At 34.7% G+C, this 22,678-nt stretch overlaps 1 protein-coding gene and 3 long non-coding RNA genes across 7 annotated transcripts in view; 3 read left to right on the top strand and 1 right to left on the bottom strand.

The window, feature by feature from the left end:
- LOC148904759 (uncharacterized) overlaps positions 1-22,678 on the top strand; it is a 32,261-nt gene extending 9,583 nt beyond the window's left edge. Inside the window, exons 3-8 of one of the 4 annotated variants that reach the window (XR_016118821.1) lie at positions 17,511-18,493; positions 18,597-18,764; positions 19,086-19,343; positions 19,792-19,913; positions 20,188-20,259; positions 22,257-22,678. This is a non-coding gene — a long non-coding RNA (uncharacterized LOC148904759). Of the gene's footprint in view, positions 1-17,510; positions 18,765-19,085; positions 19,344-19,791; positions 19,914-20,187; positions 20,260-22,256 lie in introns of all 4 variants that reach the window. The other 3 variants (XR_016118822.1, XR_016118823.1, XR_016118820.1) reach the window with 3 other exon arrangements.
- Positions 1,851-3,965, top strand: LOC148904762 (uncharacterized). The gene is made up of 2 exons (XR_016118825.1): positions 1,851-2,175; positions 3,760-3,965. It is a non-coding gene; the product is annotated as an uncharacterized LOC148904762 (long non-coding RNA).
- Positions 7,263-9,408, top strand: LOC148904761 (uncharacterized). Its single transcript, XM_089024775.1, has one exon. The coding sequence runs from the start codon at positions 8,577-8,579 to the stop codon at positions 9,027-9,029; it is 453 nt and encodes a 150-aa protein (XP_088880901.1). The 5' UTR covers positions 7,263-8,576; the 3' UTR covers positions 9,030-9,408.
- LOC148904760 (uncharacterized) lies at positions 16,036-19,866 on the bottom strand. Its single transcript, XR_016118824.1, has 4 exons — positions 19,619-19,866; positions 18,261-18,503; positions 17,564-17,652; positions 16,036-16,221 (listed from the first exon to the last, which is right to left on the bottom strand). It is a non-coding gene; the product is annotated as an uncharacterized LOC148904760 (long non-coding RNA).

The following is a 22,678-nucleotide window of genomic DNA, read 5'->3' as shown; positions in this document are numbered from 1 at the left end:
TGTCTGAAAGTTAGTGAATTATATCGGTTTGAAATTCTGATCATACTATACTTATCATCATACAAAAATATATGCCCAGTATTTTGATGCCTTCTTCATGAAAATTAATCCATTGAAAATTTTTATTAAAATCCCATGGGGGTCCTCGGTTTCCTCTACCCATCCATCCAGCTTGACTTCTTTGCATTTATTTTTAATGATGAATAGTCATAAAATTATTCTAATATTTCCAAAACTTTGTTGAACGAAATTAAAGACAAAAGTGGTATCATCTGCAAAAAGAACTGACTTTTTTGCCTTTCCTTTCATATTCACACCTTTAATTTTATGTCATTACAACTCCGAATCATGATCGCCATGATTTCTATGGTTAGTATAAAAAGATAAGGGGAGATAGATATAGGGTCTCCTGTTTTGTTCCTCTATGGACCTTTAAAAAATCTGTTGTTTTACCATTGTAATGATACAGCTTTGATTATCATGCAAAAGAATTCTCACCCATTTGATAACATTTTCATCAAAGCCAAATTTATGTAGGACTGCTGCAAAGATAAAATCATGTTCAATCGATGGAGTGGAATCCCTTTTCAATGTCCACTGCAAAAAGCAGCAAATATTTGTCTTTGTGTTTTACATAATCCATAATATCTCAAATTATGTTAATGGTTCATCGGTAAAGGCAAAACTTTAGCCATTGTATTACTTAGCACTCTACTACACATTTTAACGTCCACATTGATAAGGCTGATAGGTCGCCAAGCATCCAAGTTTCTATTATCTTTGCCAGGTCTTTTTAGTAAGGTATGTAAACTCATGACAAGATCATATATTTATTATGCCGTCCTTAGTCTCAATGTCATGGTATACGCTGGGGGCCTCATGGATGGGGGCCTCAAGACCGCAATTCTAAGGTGATTCCCTTGAAATAGAAGGAGAAATGTCATTTCCCCCAAAGATTGCATAGTCCTTTATTGTACCATGAGTGTTTCAAATATGCAATAAAAAATGAGTGTCACCATTCTCATTTTACGGCTACATGACCTCAAAATATGACAACCTATGGCCTCGAGAATGGATATTATTGTAACTGGAAGTCAAATAAAGATAGCACATGTTCCTGGAAAGATTTTCCACTTATGGTGTTTCTATGCTTTTTTAATAGACTTTATTTGAGTGGCCTTTTAAAAAACTTTCCCAAGTTGGAATGAATTAAAATTCATGCCAGACTTGTTTAGACTTATTTAGATTGAAGTTTATGAGGATGTGGTGCGGTACGTATACGCTTTTCAGGATATGATTGGGATCGCTTACAATTCAACTGCAAATCCAACTGATTTCAATACTTGTTTCTCATTAATTCTCGTAACCAGAACCTTCTCAGCAAAAAGTTAAAGGCTCTAGTAACACACAAACCGGAAGACCAAGATTCTAGGTTGTCGAATATGTGCATGTACATTCTTAATTGGAATCTGGTGGAAGAAGAATCCCATTATCATTATTAGCATAGCCCCACATATATTCTGACTTTTATTTTCAGCCATCATATCAATTAATTGTAACACATATTCCAGTATAAATTCAACAATCGCTATTGCAAGTTTTAACTGTTTTTTTTTCTTCAAATGAAAAACCATCTAGCTCATGATCAATTATACATTGATTATGGAACAGTTTATTTTGTCTGTAATTATTATCATTCCTGGGGAAAAAAAGCAATTTAGAGTGGCCTCATGCATGATGGGTAGAACGTATTGTAACCGGCGGCAAGGCGCTCAGCTATGAATCAGATTGCAAGTGGTTTTGACAAAAGAATTTATTGAAAAATTCACACAACTTTACAATACATGAAAAAAAAACGGGAACGAGATTACAGGATATCTCTAATGAAAACAAGAAAAATATTTACAATGAGATAAAATAAATTTGTAGCTTATCTAAATAGCTAAAAAGTTATGAATAAAATACAGTTTTGCTGGATATAAATAGAAACGGAAATACGTAAATTACGTCACAGGTAATTTGAATATTGCATACTGATTAGCAGTGTTTACAATACGCGAGTGAAAATTACTAGGTTGCAAAGTTTAATGTACAAGTCGGTAAACCGTTTAAAATGAACTAAACCAATGGAAAAAGCAATAGGAAAAATTGACTAGAGGTTAACTATGGCTTTAGGTAAGTATTTTAACCTTTGTTTATGACAAACTAAGAATTACACGGTTTACTGAACACGCGGTCGCGACAATGACCTTGAGTGTAGAGTTTAAGTAGCGAACAAATTAAAGGTTGGAAAGAAAAGGTCTTTTATCCCGCAGTTAAGGCTATTTATCGTAGTAAAAAGGTTAAACAAGCGAGTAAGGCGGTAGCGATCCTATAGTAAACGTTTTAAAGAGTTTAAAAGACAAGATACACTCAGCGTGATTACTAAATTACTACTGCGTGAATAACTTTGTACTAAATTACGCGCTAATGCGACTAGCATTACAACAACATGAAACGAATGCTTAACAAATATATAAATAATCTAAGCTATAAAATATAACGACTAGTTAACGATATTAACATAGATTTGTCCTAAATCTATCCTAGGTATAAGTGTAAAAGGCTTCAAAGATTCATACCTTTACATCGTAGAGAATTCCTTGTCTTGATATGTGCAACGTCTTCAAGAACTTTTACTACACTGATTTAAGCTTAGTTTGGGCCTACTTTTATGGGAAAACCTGCATTCTTAAGACCTTACACATCCTACGCAATGTTGCACGCCCTAGGCGCAAACAGGATGTCCCAAACACGAACTTACGTAAACAAGCGCCAAACCTAGGCATGACTTACTGTAATGTAATTACGTACGGAAATTATTTCTTGCTTACGCATTTTCCACGCAAACAGTTAACTAAAGAATTACATTCCTATGTGTACACGAGGCATTCCTAATTAAAAATATAGATTTATGACTAAATAATTACTGTCCGAAATAGTGTCTTTTGACTCTGTCACAGTATAAAGTATTATAACTGACCTTGCTGTAGGTACATGTATAAAAAAGCCTGAATTTGCCTTAATTCATAAGCAGAAGTATGTCTAATAACTGAGAATCAATTATTTTCTTAAAATAACCATGTAAATTGTTTTAATGTATCAAAGGGTTGTTAAATTTTGGTTAGAAAAGTAGGGGTTGCCATGCATTTAAAAGAAATAATAAAGCTTAAGGTAGTTCCGAACCTTTGCTAATTTCTTAAACAATATCTTACTTTGACTACCTACCTATAACCTGAAAAGATATTTTTTCGTAATTTCATGCAAATTTTTAAGTAAAATTGAACGTATTTCTAAACAAGCCAAGATTTTTATTGCCTGACCTGCTGGTCAGTTTTGTTGACAAAATATATGACTTTATAAGAATGAGGTCGTCTGTTTTATGAGTCCGGTGAGTCAATGAGTCATGAGTCGTGAGTCTGTGATTCATGAGTCGATTAAAATAAATTATAATATGCATATCTCTCGTGAATATATCAAAAATGGTACCGGTATTGAAGTTATAGCCAGCATTTCATGTGTCTAGCTTTATTGTCTAGCCAACTGAACACTAACACAGTAAACCAAAAACATCAGGTGAAAGTAATCCAGTGAAAAATTTCGAGGTTAACTAAAGTGCGAGTCTGCGAGTCCGAGCCTTTGTGTGCGAGCCACAAGCCTATTTTGCGAGCCTTCAGTCTAAGCATACGACTTTCGTAATTTTGAACCTTTTTTTTGTAGGAGATTACTATCTGGTTCATATTCACCTACCTGGTGGATGCACAAACCTGGGAGATAAGTTAACTCCTATAACTATGACGCCGTTTAAGTTACTGCAAACTTAAAAATGATCAAGAGTTCTACGTCCTGTTTAATTTAGTGAATAACGTTGTTACACATTCCTATTTATCTGGTTTAAACCTCTAAAACAAATTCCACCAGTGAAATTGGAAGGCTAGGTCAGTGGTATACCTTCAAAAGGATAGTACTTTATGGATTGAGCATCCAATGTATTTCTACAACTTAAAATGTATCTTACTTACTGGATTAGGCCATAATGACATAATTATAACAAAACTTATCAAACCTTTTTCAAAACAACAAATATCTTAAACAGCAAATTGATGACTTTGAAGGACCAGGAATAAGTGGAATTCAAGTAAGTTTTTATACAAATTCTTTTGTTAAGTCTTGTAATTCAATACTCCAGTTCGAGTTCTAGCGGTTGCTCAGAAGTATCGATTGGGCATAAAATATCCAGCTCTGAGAGCATAAACTCTGAAATTCTAAAGCAATTCCTCAGTTATGAGACATTATTATAATTTGGTCATTAAAGGATTTTTAAGATAAAAAATCCAATATTTTTGAGCAGATTTCTAACTAAATGAGAGTTTACTTTACTCACCTTTTCACAGGCATCCTCAATCTTGAATTCTAGACTATAATATTCATGTTTTGGCGCGAAAATATGTTATTGGCGCTAAAAAAGGCTTGCGGCTCGCATATCAGAGACTCAGGCTCGCAGACTCGCAATTTAGCAACCCCCAAAAATTTCAATATTAGTTTCTCTGCTGATTTACTGCATGTATTGTGAAACTTACCCTAGAGCTGAAATCCATTTCTTCCCATGTTAATTGTTTTAAAACACCAACCAACTTAGCCTTTTCGAACTTTCGAATTTTCGAACCATTTACTGGACTTGTACTCCAGCTCGACTCTAATGTTGTTCAAATTTGAACTAGCTAATAATTGATATTTTATGCACCGAAAATTGAACTACAATATCTCTACTACTAACAGACTTACCAAACTCAATAGGTTTTGAGGTAAGACCTGTTTTTATTAGAACATCTCACTGCAAAGCTGCATGAATACTCGCTAATTCCAAATTCTAGACATGTTATAACCAGGGACATATTTTGAGGTGCAGAATTGCATACAATAATTTTGCTTCTAGAATTCAGTTTCAAGCTTATTTGCAACTCCTCAAATAAATTTTATAACTTGAAATTCTAGATGAAATTAAGACCCATCGTTTAGATTACTCGACTAGGCTTCTTGATTGTTGGAATCCTTCACTTTTCATACAAAACCTTCAGTAGGTATATTTGGAACAAAATCTGAATCATGTGAATATAACCCCCTGATTCAATCTCTTATAACTTGAGAACCAAGTTGGTGACCCTTTTTTTGCTTTTTTGAACATCTTTAAAGGACTATTTAAAACAAGTTCATGTATGAATTCTTTCTGTCCGGTACTACCTTTAATGTTTAGTTAAAAGTCTTTAAAAAGTGATGACGTCATGATTTTACTAACACAAGGGGGAAAAAAGTCTTTTCAAAAGATTTTGATAAATTTCCATTTTAAATCGTCACTTTTTTTGTTTCTTTACTGAAATAACCACTAAAATAAACCCCTACTACCATGACTCTAATAGTTGGCTATAAAATATATGTACATTTGTAACTTTATGCTCCCTATTTTTTGATCATTAGGTACAAAGAGATTGTGTTCCTATTTTTTTCAAAACAAATTATTTTTGCATGTCAATTTCAAAAGCATGCTGCTTCGATTTCCCTGCTATGCTGTGAAAAACACAGAGAAAAACTCTACATTTTTAAGCTTTATAGTTCCAGGAAGAATATTGGGTTTGTAGGAAAGTTACTATTGGCTTTTTACTTCACAGCAGAAAAGCATTTCTAAATTATTTAGTACATAATAAAATGATTCTTTAGTTTGAAAACTACAAAAAGACTTTCATGATTACAATGTTTAGCGATTGAAGAAAGATTTCAAAACTATAATTATTACACAACTAGATATTAATCTAATAAACAGTAAATTTTCAATTTGCATAATATGTATTCCAAGTTTGTTTTCATTCAAGTTTTACAGTTAGGTTTAAATGTAGAGAAACTGCCCAAACGAATTGTAATGGCCAATTCCACATTAAAAACAATTCAAATCCCTCATTTTTCCTCAAATATTTTGGTAATGAAATGCAGGAACCCTGAAGGCTATATTAAAAATATTGCGTTGCTTGAATATTGACCACCCCTAATCCAGGGGGAAGCATACTCTAGCAATAATGCATAGGTGCCTAAGGTCTTATCTCTCAATAGGACTCTTTAAAATCCAATTTTCATCATAGCAGACTTTTAAACTGCCAAATATGTGTTGAGGACATTATAGGTTATATCTCAAAAAAATTAAAGCTAAAGCTATTTCAATATTCTAGCAATAATGCATAGGTGCCTAAGGTCTTTATTGGATTCTTACAAATCCAATTTTCATCATAGCAGACTTATAATCTGCAAAATATTTAGTGTTGCGGACATTACGTAATGTAAAAAAATTAAAGCTAAAGCTATTTTAATACTCTAGGTGCCTGAGGTCTTATCTCTCAATGGGCTCTTTCAAATCCAATTTTAATCAATTTTTTAGTAAACAAATTCTCAAGCAATTGATCTTTTTTCGCACAATATTCATGGCACTGCTTAAAAGTTATACCATAGTCTTATGTGAAAATCTGTGATTTTTTTTGTAATCAAAATATCTTCTCATTTTATACTCAGTATTGAAGAAAAGAAATGGCCATAAAATGATTCTAACCACAAGTTATGGACATGAAGTCCCTAAGAGGCCCGGGGGGGGGGGGGGGGGGGGTCCGCCCGCAACTCCGCCAGGATTTGGGTAGGGGTGTTCCGCTGGGATTCTGAAAGGTGTACCCTGTTTATGACAAAAAAACTCAAAATTATAGACCCTGTTTGTAATGACAAAAGATATATTAATTAATTGTACTGTGTTCCTGTTTCAATTATCATGTCAGCTCGCATATTGTTTTTTTTCGATGACCATAATAACCAGTTTCGGTCAATACGAAAGTAGAAACCCTGAATATGACAGGAAACTCAGGAAGAACTTGGAATTTGAGTGAAATTGCATACCCTGTTTATGACAAGAAGCTCAAAAAACCATACCCTGTTCAGCGTATCATCCTCGTATAGTCCATATATGGGAGTGCTAATAAGAGGACCTTAAAGGGCTTAAATAGAATTAAAGTAAAACATGAAGGTATTTACGACAAAATGTATGGAGTGATGTTTAGCGTTGAGTGTATGATGCCACAGACATCTATAAAAATTTGTAAAATTTCCCATTGGAATATTAAGAAAATTTTTTTATCTAGTTATTATTAAATTATTCCATTTAAGTTTCAGCCGAATTAAATTCCCAAAGATTTTCATGCTAGTCCCCCTTTAATTTACATAAATATGTAACTTATAAAATAATAAGAGACCAATAACAAGTACAGCACAGCACATCAGGTGGGGAGGGGAGGGGTCTGGGCCCCCCAATGATTTCGTAACTTTTTTTAAAGTAAATGTGCAGCTAAATTTCAAACTATTATCTTTAAATTGATAGAGGCGACTCATTTTTCCAAAAAAGACTTCACATAGTTGGCATTTGTAAATGAAATTCACAAAGCTGGGATATTTCAGTCGCAAGTTTTTTGTTGAGTAAGATGTCGAGAGAAAAACTACTACCTGCAAAAAGGAAACAGAAAACACTCAATTCGTGGGTATCAAATTCTAAACGGATGCCCTTAGGGACCATTCATTATTTATGCCAGGGAGGGGGCTGGCAATATTTTGAAATAATAAAAAAAAAATTCCCAGCCCCAATATAGTGTAATGAAAAAAGCTCGTGACCCCTACAGAGGTTATTGGAAATTTACATATCCCCCCTCCTTCCCTTAAATATTAAATATTAACTAAAGTACAAGTTTTCATCAACATTCTTCTATTTAAATAGCTCGATCAACAGTTCTTTTAAATAACAAATGAAATGAATTGGTTTAGTAACAAATAAAACTCCTTTCTCTTCTCCAAGATCCTCCTCCTCTTCCTCAAGCTCCTCCTTCTTCTTCCTCAAGCTCATCCTCCTCTTCCTCAAGCTCCTCCTTGTCTTCCTCAAGCTCATCTTCTTCTTCCTCCTCTTCTTCCTCCTCTTCTTCTTTTGACTCTTTTTCTTTGTATATCAAAGCCCACTCAGTAAGCTTAACCATAACACACTTCCTTGCATCAGCATGCCAATTATAATTTTCAAGTAACTTAGTTAATGCTTTTTGGTGTCTATCTCTTCTTAATGTCTCTAATTGTTCAATCTGCAGCATATCCTTTGTGATGCAGTCATCTAACTTGTCTAATGAATTCGCTTTAATAAGTTTTGACTTCAAAAATAATATGGAGTTTTCTAGCCGCTTTGCCTTTCTTCTTTCTGCTTTTTTCTTGTTCTGCTTAATTTTCTTTGCCTGTTTGAAGAAGAGGGGTTATTTTTCAACCAAGCTTTTTTAAAAGAATATTCTTCAAAGAGTAATGAGCAGAAAAAGGAAGTACCAGGTGCTGCGTACATTAAGAAAATAATTGATTTTCGCGACAAACATTACCAGCAAGGTGAACTCTACCTTGAGTTTCTCAAAGGTGACTGTTCAAAAACTTCTTCTGATGGAGAACCATGTAAAGAATGCAAGGAAAGAGAATGGATTAGTCCTACAATGCGTTGCATTCCTAGACCAGTGCCAGACACATCCAAATTACCTACGTTTCACTACAAAGATGTGTTCGACTCTTATGGTAATAACGATCATGATGATGAATCTCGCCCTCCAGATGACTGGCAACCTAGGCACAACATCAAAGCAGCATTCAAGGATGGCACATTAAAACTTGGTGACGAAGAAGCAATATCGCTGTTTTCTAGCAAATATATTGTGGAAAAGCAATTAGTAGAGGATTATTTACTTCATCTAGCTACTTTAGCAAGAACAAAGAATATCCGAGAAAGTGACAGGAAAGAGCAGCGTCAGAAGAGGGAGCAGAAGCATTTTGAGGAATATGATTGGGACGTTCTCGTTAAGACTGGGGCAATCCAAAAATTAAAAGTCAAAGAGCTAGAAAAATATTTAAAGCACTTTAATCTCTCACTTAGAGAAAAAAAAACCCGATAAAGTTCGAAGGGTTTTAGCACACGTCTGCAGTGCCGGAGGAGTAGGACTAGACAATCACACTGGTACTCTGCCTGAGAAAGATCCCAAAGACGCTGAATCATCAAGAAGCAGTAGTGAAGAGAGTGACAGTGATGAGGATGACCTTGTGATTGCATATCAAAGTAGTGAGGACTCTATAGAAAGCAATAGCAACGATGAGGAAGGCTTTCAGCAAGTTATCGACGTTATTCCACGTCGATCTACGCAATCAAGATACAATGAACAATTTTTATATTTCTAACCATTCTACGCCGGCATACGAACAGTCAGAAGTATTTGAGACTGAGCTTATACTATTGATTTATGATTTACTACTGATTAAAAATTGTATTTATGTGTACTTAGTATAAGCTAATATAGTTAAGATTTCTACTAAAGAAAGTGATTGTTTCCTTTTACTAAACTTTTTTATTAATATTATGCTGACAACAAAAACTAGATGACCCCTCAAATTTGCTGCCATATTTCTGCTGACCCCCCTCTTGAGTCCTCTGAATTTATCGTGACCCCCTCCCAATTCTTGCCAGCCCCCTCCCTGGCATAAATAATGAATGGTCCCTTAGTCTTTAGATAGCAAACACGTTTTTGTCTGTTAAAGAAAACAGAAAGAGGTCATTTGGCAAGTTCAGCAAGAAAGGCACATCAAAACATTTTAAAGCATCGAAATCAACTCAGACTAATGATAGACCCTTTTCGAGTTCCAAATTACGGCTGTGTTTCTTGATTACGGACTCATTTACTCAGGCTTAGTCTCGATTTTGTGAAGAATATTCACATGTTCCAGTCAAGGTCCGTCAAGTTTCAAAGTGTTTGTGTTGTTGAAGTTGTGCATTCTTTACTTTACCATTGGTATTTGTGAGTAATTAATAGACACTGATAGGAGCCCCCCCCCCCTTTCCCCCCAATAATTTTACCCCTGCTAAGGGCCTGTACATGCAGTAAGTACAGACCAATACGTTACGTAATGTATTTTGTCTGGACAAGTAAAAAACCCACAAAAAGGCAAGCCTTTTTAAGATAAGATTTTTTGTTGCAAAACAGAGAACATGTATCTCAGAGTTAACTTCCCAAAAAATCTTTCAAAAGGTATATATATTTTATAAAACGTTCATTTATAGTCACTTACAAATTTATTGGTTGGGCTTCCTGTGGTTACACTAGTGACAACTAAATCCATGATAATAATAATCACCAAGAAACTTGCTGTAATCTAAAACTAGTGACGGGAAAATGAACTAAGAGAAGGAATCCCCATGCCCTTTCACGTGCACACTTTGATGTTATTTTTAGAATCATTGATGCTATTTTGAACTTGTTACCATGCCCACACGATAATCATGCTTCCCTTTAATGCCTAGTTTTAGGACACGAAAAGCGCCATATTTCGTTATGTCCACAACAAAAACACGCTCAAAATATCTCCAAGCTAAAAATAGCATCAAACTGTGCACATGATGGTTACAAGGCTATATAGGTAGGATTCCTTCTCCGATCTCTTAGTTCATATTCTCTTGCTAGTGATGTATCTTGATATCACTACAAGTATCTTCTTTACTAATACAATAGATCAACTTTAAACTTGAATTTCAAGGCAGCAATCCAGAGTGTAATGTCTCCAACACATTGTTTTTGTTTTATCTTATTTAATTTAATTTAACAGCTTTATTGGCAATCTACAATCAACAAGAGAAAATAATTACAAAAATGGAAGAAAAGAACGAGGCTGTAGAAAACCAAAGGGGAGAGGCATAAACGGGATGTGCATGGAGTACCCATGCGAGGCAGCTCCCCTCAAAATTAAAAGAAATATATCAAGGAAACTACAAAGTAATTGTTTCATTCTATTTAAGTTCTATGACAGGAACATTTTCTAATAGCTGACCAGGTACACTGGAATGTCAAAAATGTTTTTGACGAGAAAAATAATTATATTGGATACGAAGTTCTTAAATGAGGAAACATTAATTTGGTTAAACTAGATGAAGGATCACTACATATAAGATTCCAAAGTTTAATAATACGATTAAAGTAGGAGGCTGGAAAAGAAGAAGTTTTACAAGTTTGTATTTTGAGCATGAGACTAGGGTTATTGGAGTTTCTAGAGCATCCGTGTGGTATAAAGTCAACAAAAGCATTGAAATTAATACAGGAACAACCATATGAAGAATTATAAAAAAAGATTAGGTCCTTAATTTCACGGTCATGACATAATGGTACGAGCTTAAGAGCTATTAGACGTTCCTTGTATGTTGAATCACTTATCATTTCCTTTAAAATCCATCTAGTAGCTCAAGGCTGCATGCACAGGTTCAATTTTTGCCTTGAGAGAAATGTGGTGAGGAGAACAAACAACACTGGCATAACAAAGTTGTGATTTAACTAGGGATAATTTAGAGTGTACGGCGAACATTAACATCAGGTAAAAAGGAGCAAATCCTTTTCAACAGGCCCAAGAGCTTGTTAGCTTTAGCCACCATGCAGTGTATATGTGAATTCCAAATGAGTGTATACTAAGTGACGGTTATACCAAGATCTTTCTCGTCCTTTACTTTATGCAGGTCGGTGGAGCCAAGTTTATAGTTAAAGCACTAAGATGCTCTCCACCTACAACAAGCTCTCTGCTGTCTGGACATTTGGAGTACTTGTAACAATCTTAAATTTAATGTATCCAAAATGTAAAGTCTTTACATTTTGGATACATTAAATTTAAGATTGTTACAAGTACTCCAAATGTTCAGACAGCAGAGAGCTTGTTGTAGGTGGAGAGCATCGTCTTCAGCTTTTTACACAGTCACACACAATCCCAAATAATAATTAATCAAAAAAAATTTTTTACATAAGTAGGCAATGTTAGTCCCTAACGATGCTAGAAAATATATTTGCTTATAAAAAGATGACTCAAACATTTGGCTGTTTTTTCATTAATGTCTGCAACAACCTTTTAAAAATATATTATTTTAAAGATACAGTAATGGTAAAAAGGTAAATTATACACCGTGAAAAGATGAAAAAACTTACTGAAGTTTCGGACACTAGTCTGTCGGAGTGAAAGACGCTAGTCCTTCGTCTTTCACTCCGTTTTTTCATCTTTTCAGGGTGTATAATTTACCTTTTTATCATTACTGTTTCATTAGAAACACCAACACAGCTGATACTAGTTTTTGGCTAGTTATATCTTCTTATTTTAAAAATAGAAAATTGCCTTTTTTAGTGCTTATTGAAAGAGGAAAAGGTAATGATTGCATTTTTAACTTATAGTAGATGATTGGTAACTTCATGATTTGTTAATGAGCAGTGAAGAAACAATTTTAAGAAATAAACAAGTTTCTTTCCAAACATGTTTCGGCGTACATGCCACTATCATTCAGTGGATATTAATGATGTAATAATATAACCTAGATTATATATTTAGCTAATGAGAGCACATGAGAATTTGGTGCCCAATATAGAAAAGAACACTATTATGAGTAGCAAAGATTACACAATAATTAAGGGTGAGTTTAGTGTATTAACTGTTGATTCAAAAGGGGTTGTTCCCATTTGATATGCATAGCCTCTTTGATTTTTGATAGCTTTAACTTTGTCAAAGAAATCAATTCATTATACACCAACAATCATTTCATGGTATAAATGAAGATCTGAAAGAAATTGCAAAGTGGTGCTGCATGAACTCGCTTCTCATCAACCCAGATAAGACAAAAATACTAACTATTGGTGTACCGCAGCTCACAAAAACTTTACCATCACTCAAAGCAACACTGTTAGGAAAAGAGATCGAAGCTGTTCCTGTCGCTAAAGACTTGGGAGTTATTATCGATAGTTGCCTAAGTTACAACGAACATACAACAAAAACTGTTTCAAACTGTTTTTTTAAACTAAATAGAATCAATAGAATTAAACACTTATTAGACAGAAAGACAATATTATTACTCATGAACTCATTTATATTTACTAAATTATTCTATTGCTCTACAATATGGAGCAATACCACTAGGGCAAATAAAGCCAAACTGCAACTGGTGCAAAATTACACGGCAAGGATAGTCCTTGGCCTCAGGAAATATGATCACATATCCAAAGGGATTAAGTCTCTTAAGTGGCTTAATATAGAAGATAAGTTATTTTTCAATGATTGTGTAATGGTACATAAATGCCTTCACAATCAAACACCTAATTACCTCACTCAGAAGTTTATATATAGATCTCAAATCCACACTAGATCGACCAGATTCAATGGGGATCTGAATCTGCCCAAATGTAGACTAGCTACGGGCCAATGTTCTTTCGCGTTCCGCGGAGCTAAAATTTGGAACGGTCTCCAGAAAGACTTAAAATGTATAAATGACTCTAAAATTTTTAGAAAACGACTTTTTAATTATTTAGTTTCAATAAAGTAGTTTAATTTACATATTGATTATAATTGTATATACTTATATTTATATTCTTATATTTTATATTCTTATAATAGTATCATTTATATTAGTGTTATATTATATTTATCTATATTGTTGCTGAAAAGCCTTGTAAAAAGGAGCCTCAATAAATGTATGTATGTATGGTATCTTTTGACATAGAAAGCTTATTTACTAATATTCCTGTGAAAGAAAGCATTGATCTTGCAGTTCGCTACATTAAAGAGGGTAATCCTGATCTATTAAGTTTACAATCGACGAACTCCATTATTAGCATAGCCTCTTTGATTTTTGATAGCTTTAACTTTGTCAAAGAAATCAATTCATTATACACCAACAATCATTTCATGGTATCTTTTGACATAGAAAGCTTATTTACTAATATTCCTGTGAAAGAAAGCATTGATCTTGCAGTTTGCTACATTAAAGAGGGTAATCCTGATCTATTAAGATTACAATCGACGAACTCGATTATTAGCATAGCCTCTTTGATTTTTGATAGCTTTAACTTTGTCAAAGGAATCAATTCATTATACGCCAACAATCATTTCATGGTATCTTTTCACATAGAAAGCTTATTTACTAATATTCCTGTGAAAGAAAGCATTGATCTTGCAGTTCGCTACATTAAAAAGGGTAATCCTGATCTATTAAGATTACAATCGACGAACTCGATTATTTACCTTAGCAACAACGGGTACTCATTTCCTTTTTCGTGGTTTATCCCGGGGGTGGGACTCTGGGAAAAAAAGTACCGGGATGCTCGTCGTATCTCTTAGGGTGTTAAATGCGAATTTTTGAAAATCAGCATTTTTCTCGTATCTCTTAGGGTGTTGTAAAAGGAGAGAAGCGCTCATCGATATGGCTTTTCCTAGGTGCCTTTTATATGAAATTTATTATTATTTGTTGTGGTATCTCTTAAAGGTTAAAAGTCATTCAGCCACGCCCTTTTTTAAAGACTTCTGGTATCTTTTAGGGGTGTTTTTGGAAATTTCCGACGAGCATCCCTGGTACTTTTTTCCCGGAGTCCCCCACCGGGGTTTATATTACGAGCAGGTTGACGGAGTGGCCATGGGTTCTCCCCTTGCCCTGTTATTGGCCAATTTATTCATGGGACACCATAAAGAAATTTGGCTCAATAACTATAAGGAATCCTCTTTAATGTTTTACCGTAGATATATTAATGACACTTTTTTCTTATTCAAAAACAAAATGGATGCTTTAAAGTTTTTTTGACTACATTAATAATTCTAAGCATGCAACAACATCAAATTTACTATGGAGAAACAAGATCATAATGTTTTGCCCTTTCTTTCAATAACACTTGGCCAGGCTTTCATGTTGACATAAAAAAAATTTCTATCCGCAAGGTCTTATTGACAAAACCATCAAGCATTACTTAAAGTGCACATGAACCCTTCGACAATACTTTCAGTACTGATTCTGCATAAAGTAAATAGTTGATTGGTAAAATATTTCTTGATTTGAGTGATGCGTCTTTAAGTTATGAAGGTTTATACTTCCAATATGTTAATGATGATGACGTCAGGTAAGGTATTTGAGTGTTTTTGTTGTAACTAGTAATACTAAATGCTGGCCATTTTGAAAATAAAAATTGTAAATAGCTTTCATGTAAACCATGAGTAAAATAATGATGCTTTTTAAATACTGTTTCTATGAACCAGTTCGATTTTGTATATTTGATTAAGCCTTAATAGACGTCACACTCATTAGCATATTGGAAGTATAAACCTTCATAACTTAGAAACGCATCACTCAAATCAAGAAATATTTTACCATTCAACTATTTACTTCGTGTAGAATCAGTACTGAAAGTATTGTCGAAGGGTTCATGTGCACTTTAAATAAGATTTTGAATCCTACATCTAATTTAAAGGTATTACAAACTCTCTTTTATTGGTGAGTTCTCTAACATTACACAAAAGAAGATCAGCAGATTAGTGAGACAATATTGTACCAACATTGATATCAAGCTCGTATTTTGCCACCACTTGCAAAATAGGCAGGTTATTTATAAATTTACATGTGCAAACTGTAATGTTTGTTATAATTGGTGAAACTCGCCGACACCTAAAAACACACATCAAAAGACATCTCTCAGGGGACCAAAATTCTCATGTCCTCACACATCTTAAAGCCTCGGCAGACTGTCAAAATGCTTACTCAGAATGTGGCTTTGCAATTATCGACTCTGTTCAAACTGATAAGTAGTTAAAAATCAAAGAGGCTATGCATATCAAGTGGGAACAACCCCTTTTGGATCAACAGTTAGCACACACTAAACTTGCCCTTATTGCGCAATCTTTGCTATACAAAATAGTTTTCTTTCCTATATTGATTTGAGTCAAAATTGTTTTTGATTGTATAATCAGTGGCGGATCCAGGGGAGGGGTGCAGGGGGTGCGCATCCCTCCCTGGTTCGACTATGTGTCCCTACTTCAAAGATAACTAAATACTGTTTTTCCCTTTGATTCTAAGGGATGCACTCCTCCCTGGGATAAATTTGTGTGCAGCTCCCCTCCCCTCCCCTCCCTGAACAAAATCCTGGATCTGCCCCTGATAATAAATGGAAAGGTGTGCAACTCCGGCCACCAAAATTCACATAGACCCTCACTTGGAGCTCAATATTATACAAATTACTAAACCGATCTAAAATGGATGGTTGATTCTTGAATAAATTGTCTTTCCTTTAAGCTTCTTTTCAACTTTTTCTGTATGCACTGCGATGAGACATGATTAAAAATTTTGAATTAATTAACATTTTAAAAATTCCAAAAGCAAGCGACAGGGTTGAAGCAGTCATTTGCTACAACAAACCTGGGGAGAGGGAAGAAGAGAAACCAGCAGGATTTCAGTCCATTTCAGATAACTTGAGTAGCTCTCAAGGGCCATTCCAGTGGGACAAATTATCTGAAGTTTTCTTTCAAGACTTTGGGATACTCTTGGTATTTTTTTTTTTTTTTTTTTTTTTTTTGAAAAACATTTTCCCTGTTCCTGCTTTTCTGGTAGTGAAGACTTTATGATCTTTGTTGACAATATTATTAATAAAACGCTGCTCGTTATTGACCTCCATCATGCAATTATCATACCTTTGTGCCATTCTAAAATGGATGGAAATCCTACTAGTTTGTCTTGATTACAGACTCACCTGGACGGTATCTGGAAGGTCACAGGTTTGATTCCTGTTCAATTTTTTCTGAGTCCCCTGATTAGCTAGTGAAAAATTATAAACATAACTAATAATTCTCTTCTAGATACCATCCTTTTATCAATGTCAAGGTGGAGCTGGCAATGATAGCTAAATATATCATAGTGAAAATTTCACAATAAATGAAAAGGGGTCAGGTGAAAGCAATTTTATAGCCCTCCCCCCTGCCCATAAATAATATGCTATGTGATGACAGTGTCTCCAATGAAATATTATTAATTAAGTTAAATTATATCAAGATTTTTTTTTTCAAAATCACTATGTGAATAGTGTAGTGCTATGATTGTATTTTTGTATGTGAAATTTTCTTTTCGGAGATCTATTAACACTTGAAATACCAATATGCAAATGAGATGAAATAAATGCAAGACTAATATATTTATTACACAAAAATGCTATTGTGAAAAGTAATGCGTTTTTTTCCATTTGCAAATCATCCTTATAACTGAAATATATGGCTTTGTACACCTTTGGGCTATTTCACTTCATAACACTTAGTTGTCCTAAATCGCACTGCAAAAATGTAACACATTCTGGAGTTTACATCATATCATTTGCATATTGATATTTCAAATTGTTATATCTTTGCAAAGAGAAGACCCCGTACCAAAATACTGCAACCATACTACTACACTGTTCACATATACATGTGATTTTGAGAATAAAATTTTATCCTTGATATACACTTTAAGGCCAATCTCAAGGAAGTTGCATAAGGGTTGATAATATCTTTACAACATATATATACCAATGTATTCATGTGCTTGTGCTGTAACATATAGTAATTTCTTTTCATCACAGCTTCAACAGGAAATAAATAAGGTAGGAAAACCAGAGGAAAATTAAAATTTTACCTTGATTTTCCCAAGAACCTTCCCAATCAACACAAATTATGTGACTTTCCAGAATGTGGATTTGGTCATAGAGAGTGCACACCATAAATCTCTGAAACAAAACCAAAAATGTCTTGTCTAATTTCAAATATTTTGCTGCTATTATTTTATAAAATAGTGGATATTGGTGGGGCAGAACATTGGGAACGAAAGCTAATAATGTATCTCTACCTTCTTGGCTAGTTTAAAACTATTAATAGTTGATAACTAAAATAATACAGCTTTTAAACGTACATGCATGGCTAGTTATTATTTCACAGATACATGGTGTGCACTCTAGTCCAGATAATAATAATAACGGAGGTTCTTATAAAGAGCATTTTACAACTTCTCAATGCTCTTTACATTTATGACAGTGGAGGACTTTACGAGCTGCATATTAAGGTGTAATGAGCAGCCATGCAGCTTAAGAATCATGAGTGAGTTGTTAATTAGTGGATTAGTATTATGTCTCCAAATTGGGATAGGATGTAGAACTGGGTAAAAACACCTACTCTTACACAAATAATTCAACAGGTTCTTTTATGTGGAATGGAAAAATGGACATTTTACTGCAGGTTAGGAAGGGTTCGAAGACAGGGCCTATGGTCCGGTTTAAAGTCCCTCCAAGAAGACTTGAAAGTCTAACCATTTACAGATGTAGTTACAAAGGCAGCACCTTCTCTTGAGTTCTTTTGGTCCAGCTGAGGCTTGAACTACGGACTGACACTCTTACCACTGAGCCAACTGGATAATAATGAAGGTGCAATAAGACTGCCTCATTAAGTTTCCATGTATATCCTGTTTTTAACAAGTAAACCAATGCTGTCCAATCTGCACCAAGCTACTGACGAAGATAGTAAATTAACTGGCACATGCAGTCCTTTGTTGAGTCCCTTGTTTTTCCAACAGGTACCCAAGGCTAACAGTAGAAAAAAAGACAATAACAACCAATCCATTAATGACAAAATTGAAGAAGTTAGCATTCATGTTCCTCAATATTTTGAATCTTCAGAGTGGAATAGGTTCCATGGCCTTCAATGAGCTCCTATTCTACCACACATGTAACACACTTCAATCAAACAAACCTTCAAGCTGGCCATGAAAATTCCAAGATACAAAGTACTCAGAAATCTCAAAACTCCCATGCTAAATAAAAATGTATACAGGTGTTGCACACAAAGTAAGTTAACTCATTCTCAATCTCAGGTACAAGTAACTGTTCAAAGAAATGGGCATTTAAAATTTTGTTTATAAATAATACCAATAAATATTTCAGTCCACACCGAATGACCAACAATGATCAAATGAGGATCAGCTCAATTTGACACATTACAACCGCAGTACAAATATATATTTCATACACATTCTCATACACAACGATCAAAATCCTTGTTCATTAATTAATACAGCACTTTTAAGTTCCAAAGCATCCTATGCATAGCAAAACTCTATTTATCTCTGTTTTATCTTCATTCAATAACCTCACTTGATCCAATCTCAGGTAGTAGCTGCCATAATAGAACAAGGTGGGGGCAAATCATGTAGCTTCAAGACCTTCCAATGCCAAATTAGAAGAGTCATTTGACTTGACCTTATTATATGTGAGAATCCACAAGTTTTCTACAGTCTTCACTGTCATATCTCCAGAGGCCTAGTGATCATACATGTAAATGACATGTCAACGACCATGTTGCACGTGCAAGAGAAGTTATAGTTCTATACAGTCATTATCATGTTAAGTGTGGAGACTTTGCAACAGGTAAGACATTCGAAGAGCCGAAATTTATAAGGCAGTTTTGAGCCCGAATATCAATATGTGTTCCATAACATTCGTAAAATTTCGTTAGTTCCTTCATATATAATGTATATCTTGAATCGTAGTCGAGAAACATTGATCCATATGAGTCAACAACAAAAATCTCCCATTCTAACCGAAAGAAAACTCGGTCTAAACCCAAATATTACAAATAAAAGCAAGATTACAAGAGCTAGGTTACTTTTATTCCACACTATTGGTATTTACATTCGACTTACCTCTATTTTATTCATTGTACTGTCAGAGTGCTACATATCAATTCCATATTAAGATCCAGGCTTAAAACTTTTCAGTCCAAAACGTAAACTTTAGCTTTCCCAGTCTACTTTAGTTTCCCCAATATAATATTTTGCTTTTGTCATATTAATTTTGTCTCCTTTCGTAAACACAGGGTACCCAAGAGCAAGCAGTCGGTTAAACACACAGGGTACCCGAAAAGCCAAAGTTATTCTTCCTCGCTTTTACTTGGACAAGACTCAGATATCCTACAAAGGGCTAGCATCCGAAACGTCAGTAAGTTTCTTCATCTTTTCACGGTTTACCTTTTTATCATTACTAGTTATTCTTTCTGTTCAACCCAACGCAAAAGAGAACATTTCTCTGGAAAAATACAGCAAGCCCAAAACCAAAAGAATCCCAGGTAACACAGGAAGCCCAAAACCAAAACATTTCCAGGTAGCAAAGGAAACCCAAAACCAAAATTATTTTCCAGGAACACAGAAAGCCCAAAACCCAAAAACATTTTCAGGAAGCCAAAAACGAAAAAAATTTCCATAATTTTTTCCAGGTAACCAAGGAATCCCAAACTTTAGAAAAATTCAAAGTAACACAGGAAACCCACAACCAAGAAATTTTCCAGGTAACACAGAAAGCCCAAAACCCAAATTTTTTTAGCCAGCACAGGAAGCCCAAAAATCAAATTTTTGTAACGCAGCACAGGAAGCCCAAAACCCAAATTTTTTTAAGGCAGCACAGGAGGCCCAAAACCCAAATTTTTTAGCAAGCACAGGAAGCCCAAAAGTCAAAATTTTTTAGCCAGCACAGGAAGACCAAAACCCAAATTTTTTTAAGCCAGAACAGGAAGCCCAAAAGTCAAATTTTTGTAAGTCAGCAAAGTAAGCCCAAAGCCCAAATTTTTTAAGGCAGCACGGGAAGCCCAAAACCCAAATTTTTTTAATGCAGCACAGGAGGCCCAAAAGTCAAAATTTTTTAGCAAGCACAGGAGGCCCAAAACCCAAATTTTTTTAAGGCAGCACAGCAAGCCCAAAAGTCAAATTTTTGTAAGTCAGCAAAGGAAGCCCGAAACCCAAATTTTTTTAAGGCAGCACGGGAAGCCCAAAACCCAAATTTATTTAAGGCAGCTCAGAAAGACCAAAAGTCAAAATTTTTTAGCCAGCACAACAAGCGCAAAGCCCAATTTTTTTTAGGTGGCACAGGAAGCCCAAAATCCAAAATTCTCTAGCAGCACAGGAAGCCCAAAACCCAAATTTTTTTAGCAAGCACAGGAAGCCCAAAATTCAAAATTTTTTGGCCAGCACAGTAAGCCCAAAAGTCAAATTTTTGTAAGGCAGCACAGGAAGCCCAAAACCCAAAATTTTTTAGCCAGCACAGGAAGCCATAAACCCAAATTTCTTTCGCCAGCACAGGAAGCCCGAACCCAATTTTTTTTAGGTAGCTCATGAAGCCCAAAATTCAAAATTCTTTAGCCAGCACAGGAAGCCCAAAACCCAAATTTTTTAAAGGCAGTACAGGAGGCCCAAAACCCAAATTTTTTTAGCCAGCACAGGAAGCCCAAAAGTCAAAATTTTTTAGCCAGCACAGGAAGCCCAAATTCCAATTTTTTTTAGCCAGGACAAGGAAGTCCAAAACGCAAATTTTTTTAAGGCAGCACAGGGAGACCAAAACCCAAATTTTTTAAAGCCAGCACAGGAAGCCAAAAAGTCAAATTTTTGTAAGTCAGCAAAGGAAGCCCAAAACCCAAATTTTTGTAAGGCAGCACGGGAAGCCCAAAACCCAAATTTTTTTAGCCAGGACAGATAGCCCAAAAGTCAAAATTTTTTAGCTAGCACAGAAAGCCCAAAGCCCAATTTTTTTTAGGTAGCACAGGAAGCCCAATATTCAAAATTCTCTAGCCACCACAGGAAGCCCAAAACCCAATTTTTTTTAGCCAGCACAGGAGGCCCAAAATTCAAAATTTTTTGGCCAGCACAGGAAGCCCAAAAGTCAAATTTTTTTAAAGCAGCACAGGAAGCCCAAAACCCAAAATTTTTAGCCAGCACAGGAAGCCCAAAACCCAAATTTTTTTAGCCAGCACAGGAAGCCCAAAACTCAAAATATTTTTAGGTAACCCAGGAAGCCCAAAACCCAAATTTTTTTAGCCAGCACAGGAAGCCCAAAACCCAAAATTTTTTTGGGTAACCCAGGAAGCCCAATTCTTCAAAAAAAATTTCAGATTACCCAATGTACAACCGAATTAATCTAACTAAGAACTGAATAGAAAGTCAAGTAGATGTGAATTTAAATGGTAAAATTTCTAATAAAATCCAATTACATTTAATTTAAATTTGAAAAGCTTATTTAATTTATCGATTTCGTTTCAATTGCATGAAAATAAAAATGTTTTTAATCGTAATTTGTAAATAACAAAAGCAACAAATTACAAATGAGGTTTCTGGGAGAAGCAACGTTCTGCCTTTTTTGACGTAAGGGTTTGTCACCCTAATGCAGATACGTACAAAGATCTAGATCTACCCAAAATCTACAAGCTACATGAAAATGACAAGAAGCGGAAATACCCCGAAAGAGTAAACGAAATCGAACATGGAACATTTACTCCCCTTGTCTTTTGTACAACAGGAGGTATGAGTAAAGAATGCAAAACATATCACATCAGGCTTGCTGAACTGATAGCCCGAAAGAAAGGTGAAGAGTACCACAAAAACAATGACATGGATTGGGGCCAAGACTTGTTTCTCTCTGTTAAGATCTGCACTTGTATGTCTACGAGGCTAAAGGACTATAAAAAGAACTTATAATGATATAAACAACATAGACTTAGACATTCAGGTTGCTGAAAGCGCCATTTTATAAATTTAGATTTTTAGCTTATTAACGTAGATTTTTAGATAAAGATACATAGTTATATATTTAATATATATTTCAATTTTCCTTATTAGTCAGTTTTTCATCTCATAATTCCTTCTTCTTTGTAAGTATCATATATTAACATATTCATATTTAAATAATGGACAAATTCTATTCGTTTTTTTACAATCTTG

Source organism: Actinia tenebrosa, unplaced genomic scaffold, assembly GCF_029948245.1.
Source record: "Actinia tenebrosa isolate PJP-AT-01 unplaced genomic scaffold, QUT_ActTen_1.0 PGA_scaffold9__36_contigs__length_13948895, whole genome shotgun sequence".
In the NCBI taxonomy this organism is placed as follows: Eukaryota; Metazoa; Cnidaria; class Anthozoa; order Actiniaria; family Actiniidae; genus Actinia; species Actinia tenebrosa.
The sequence above is the reverse complement of the archived record's forward strand: the minus strand, read 5'-3'. Positions and strand labels throughout refer to the sequence as shown.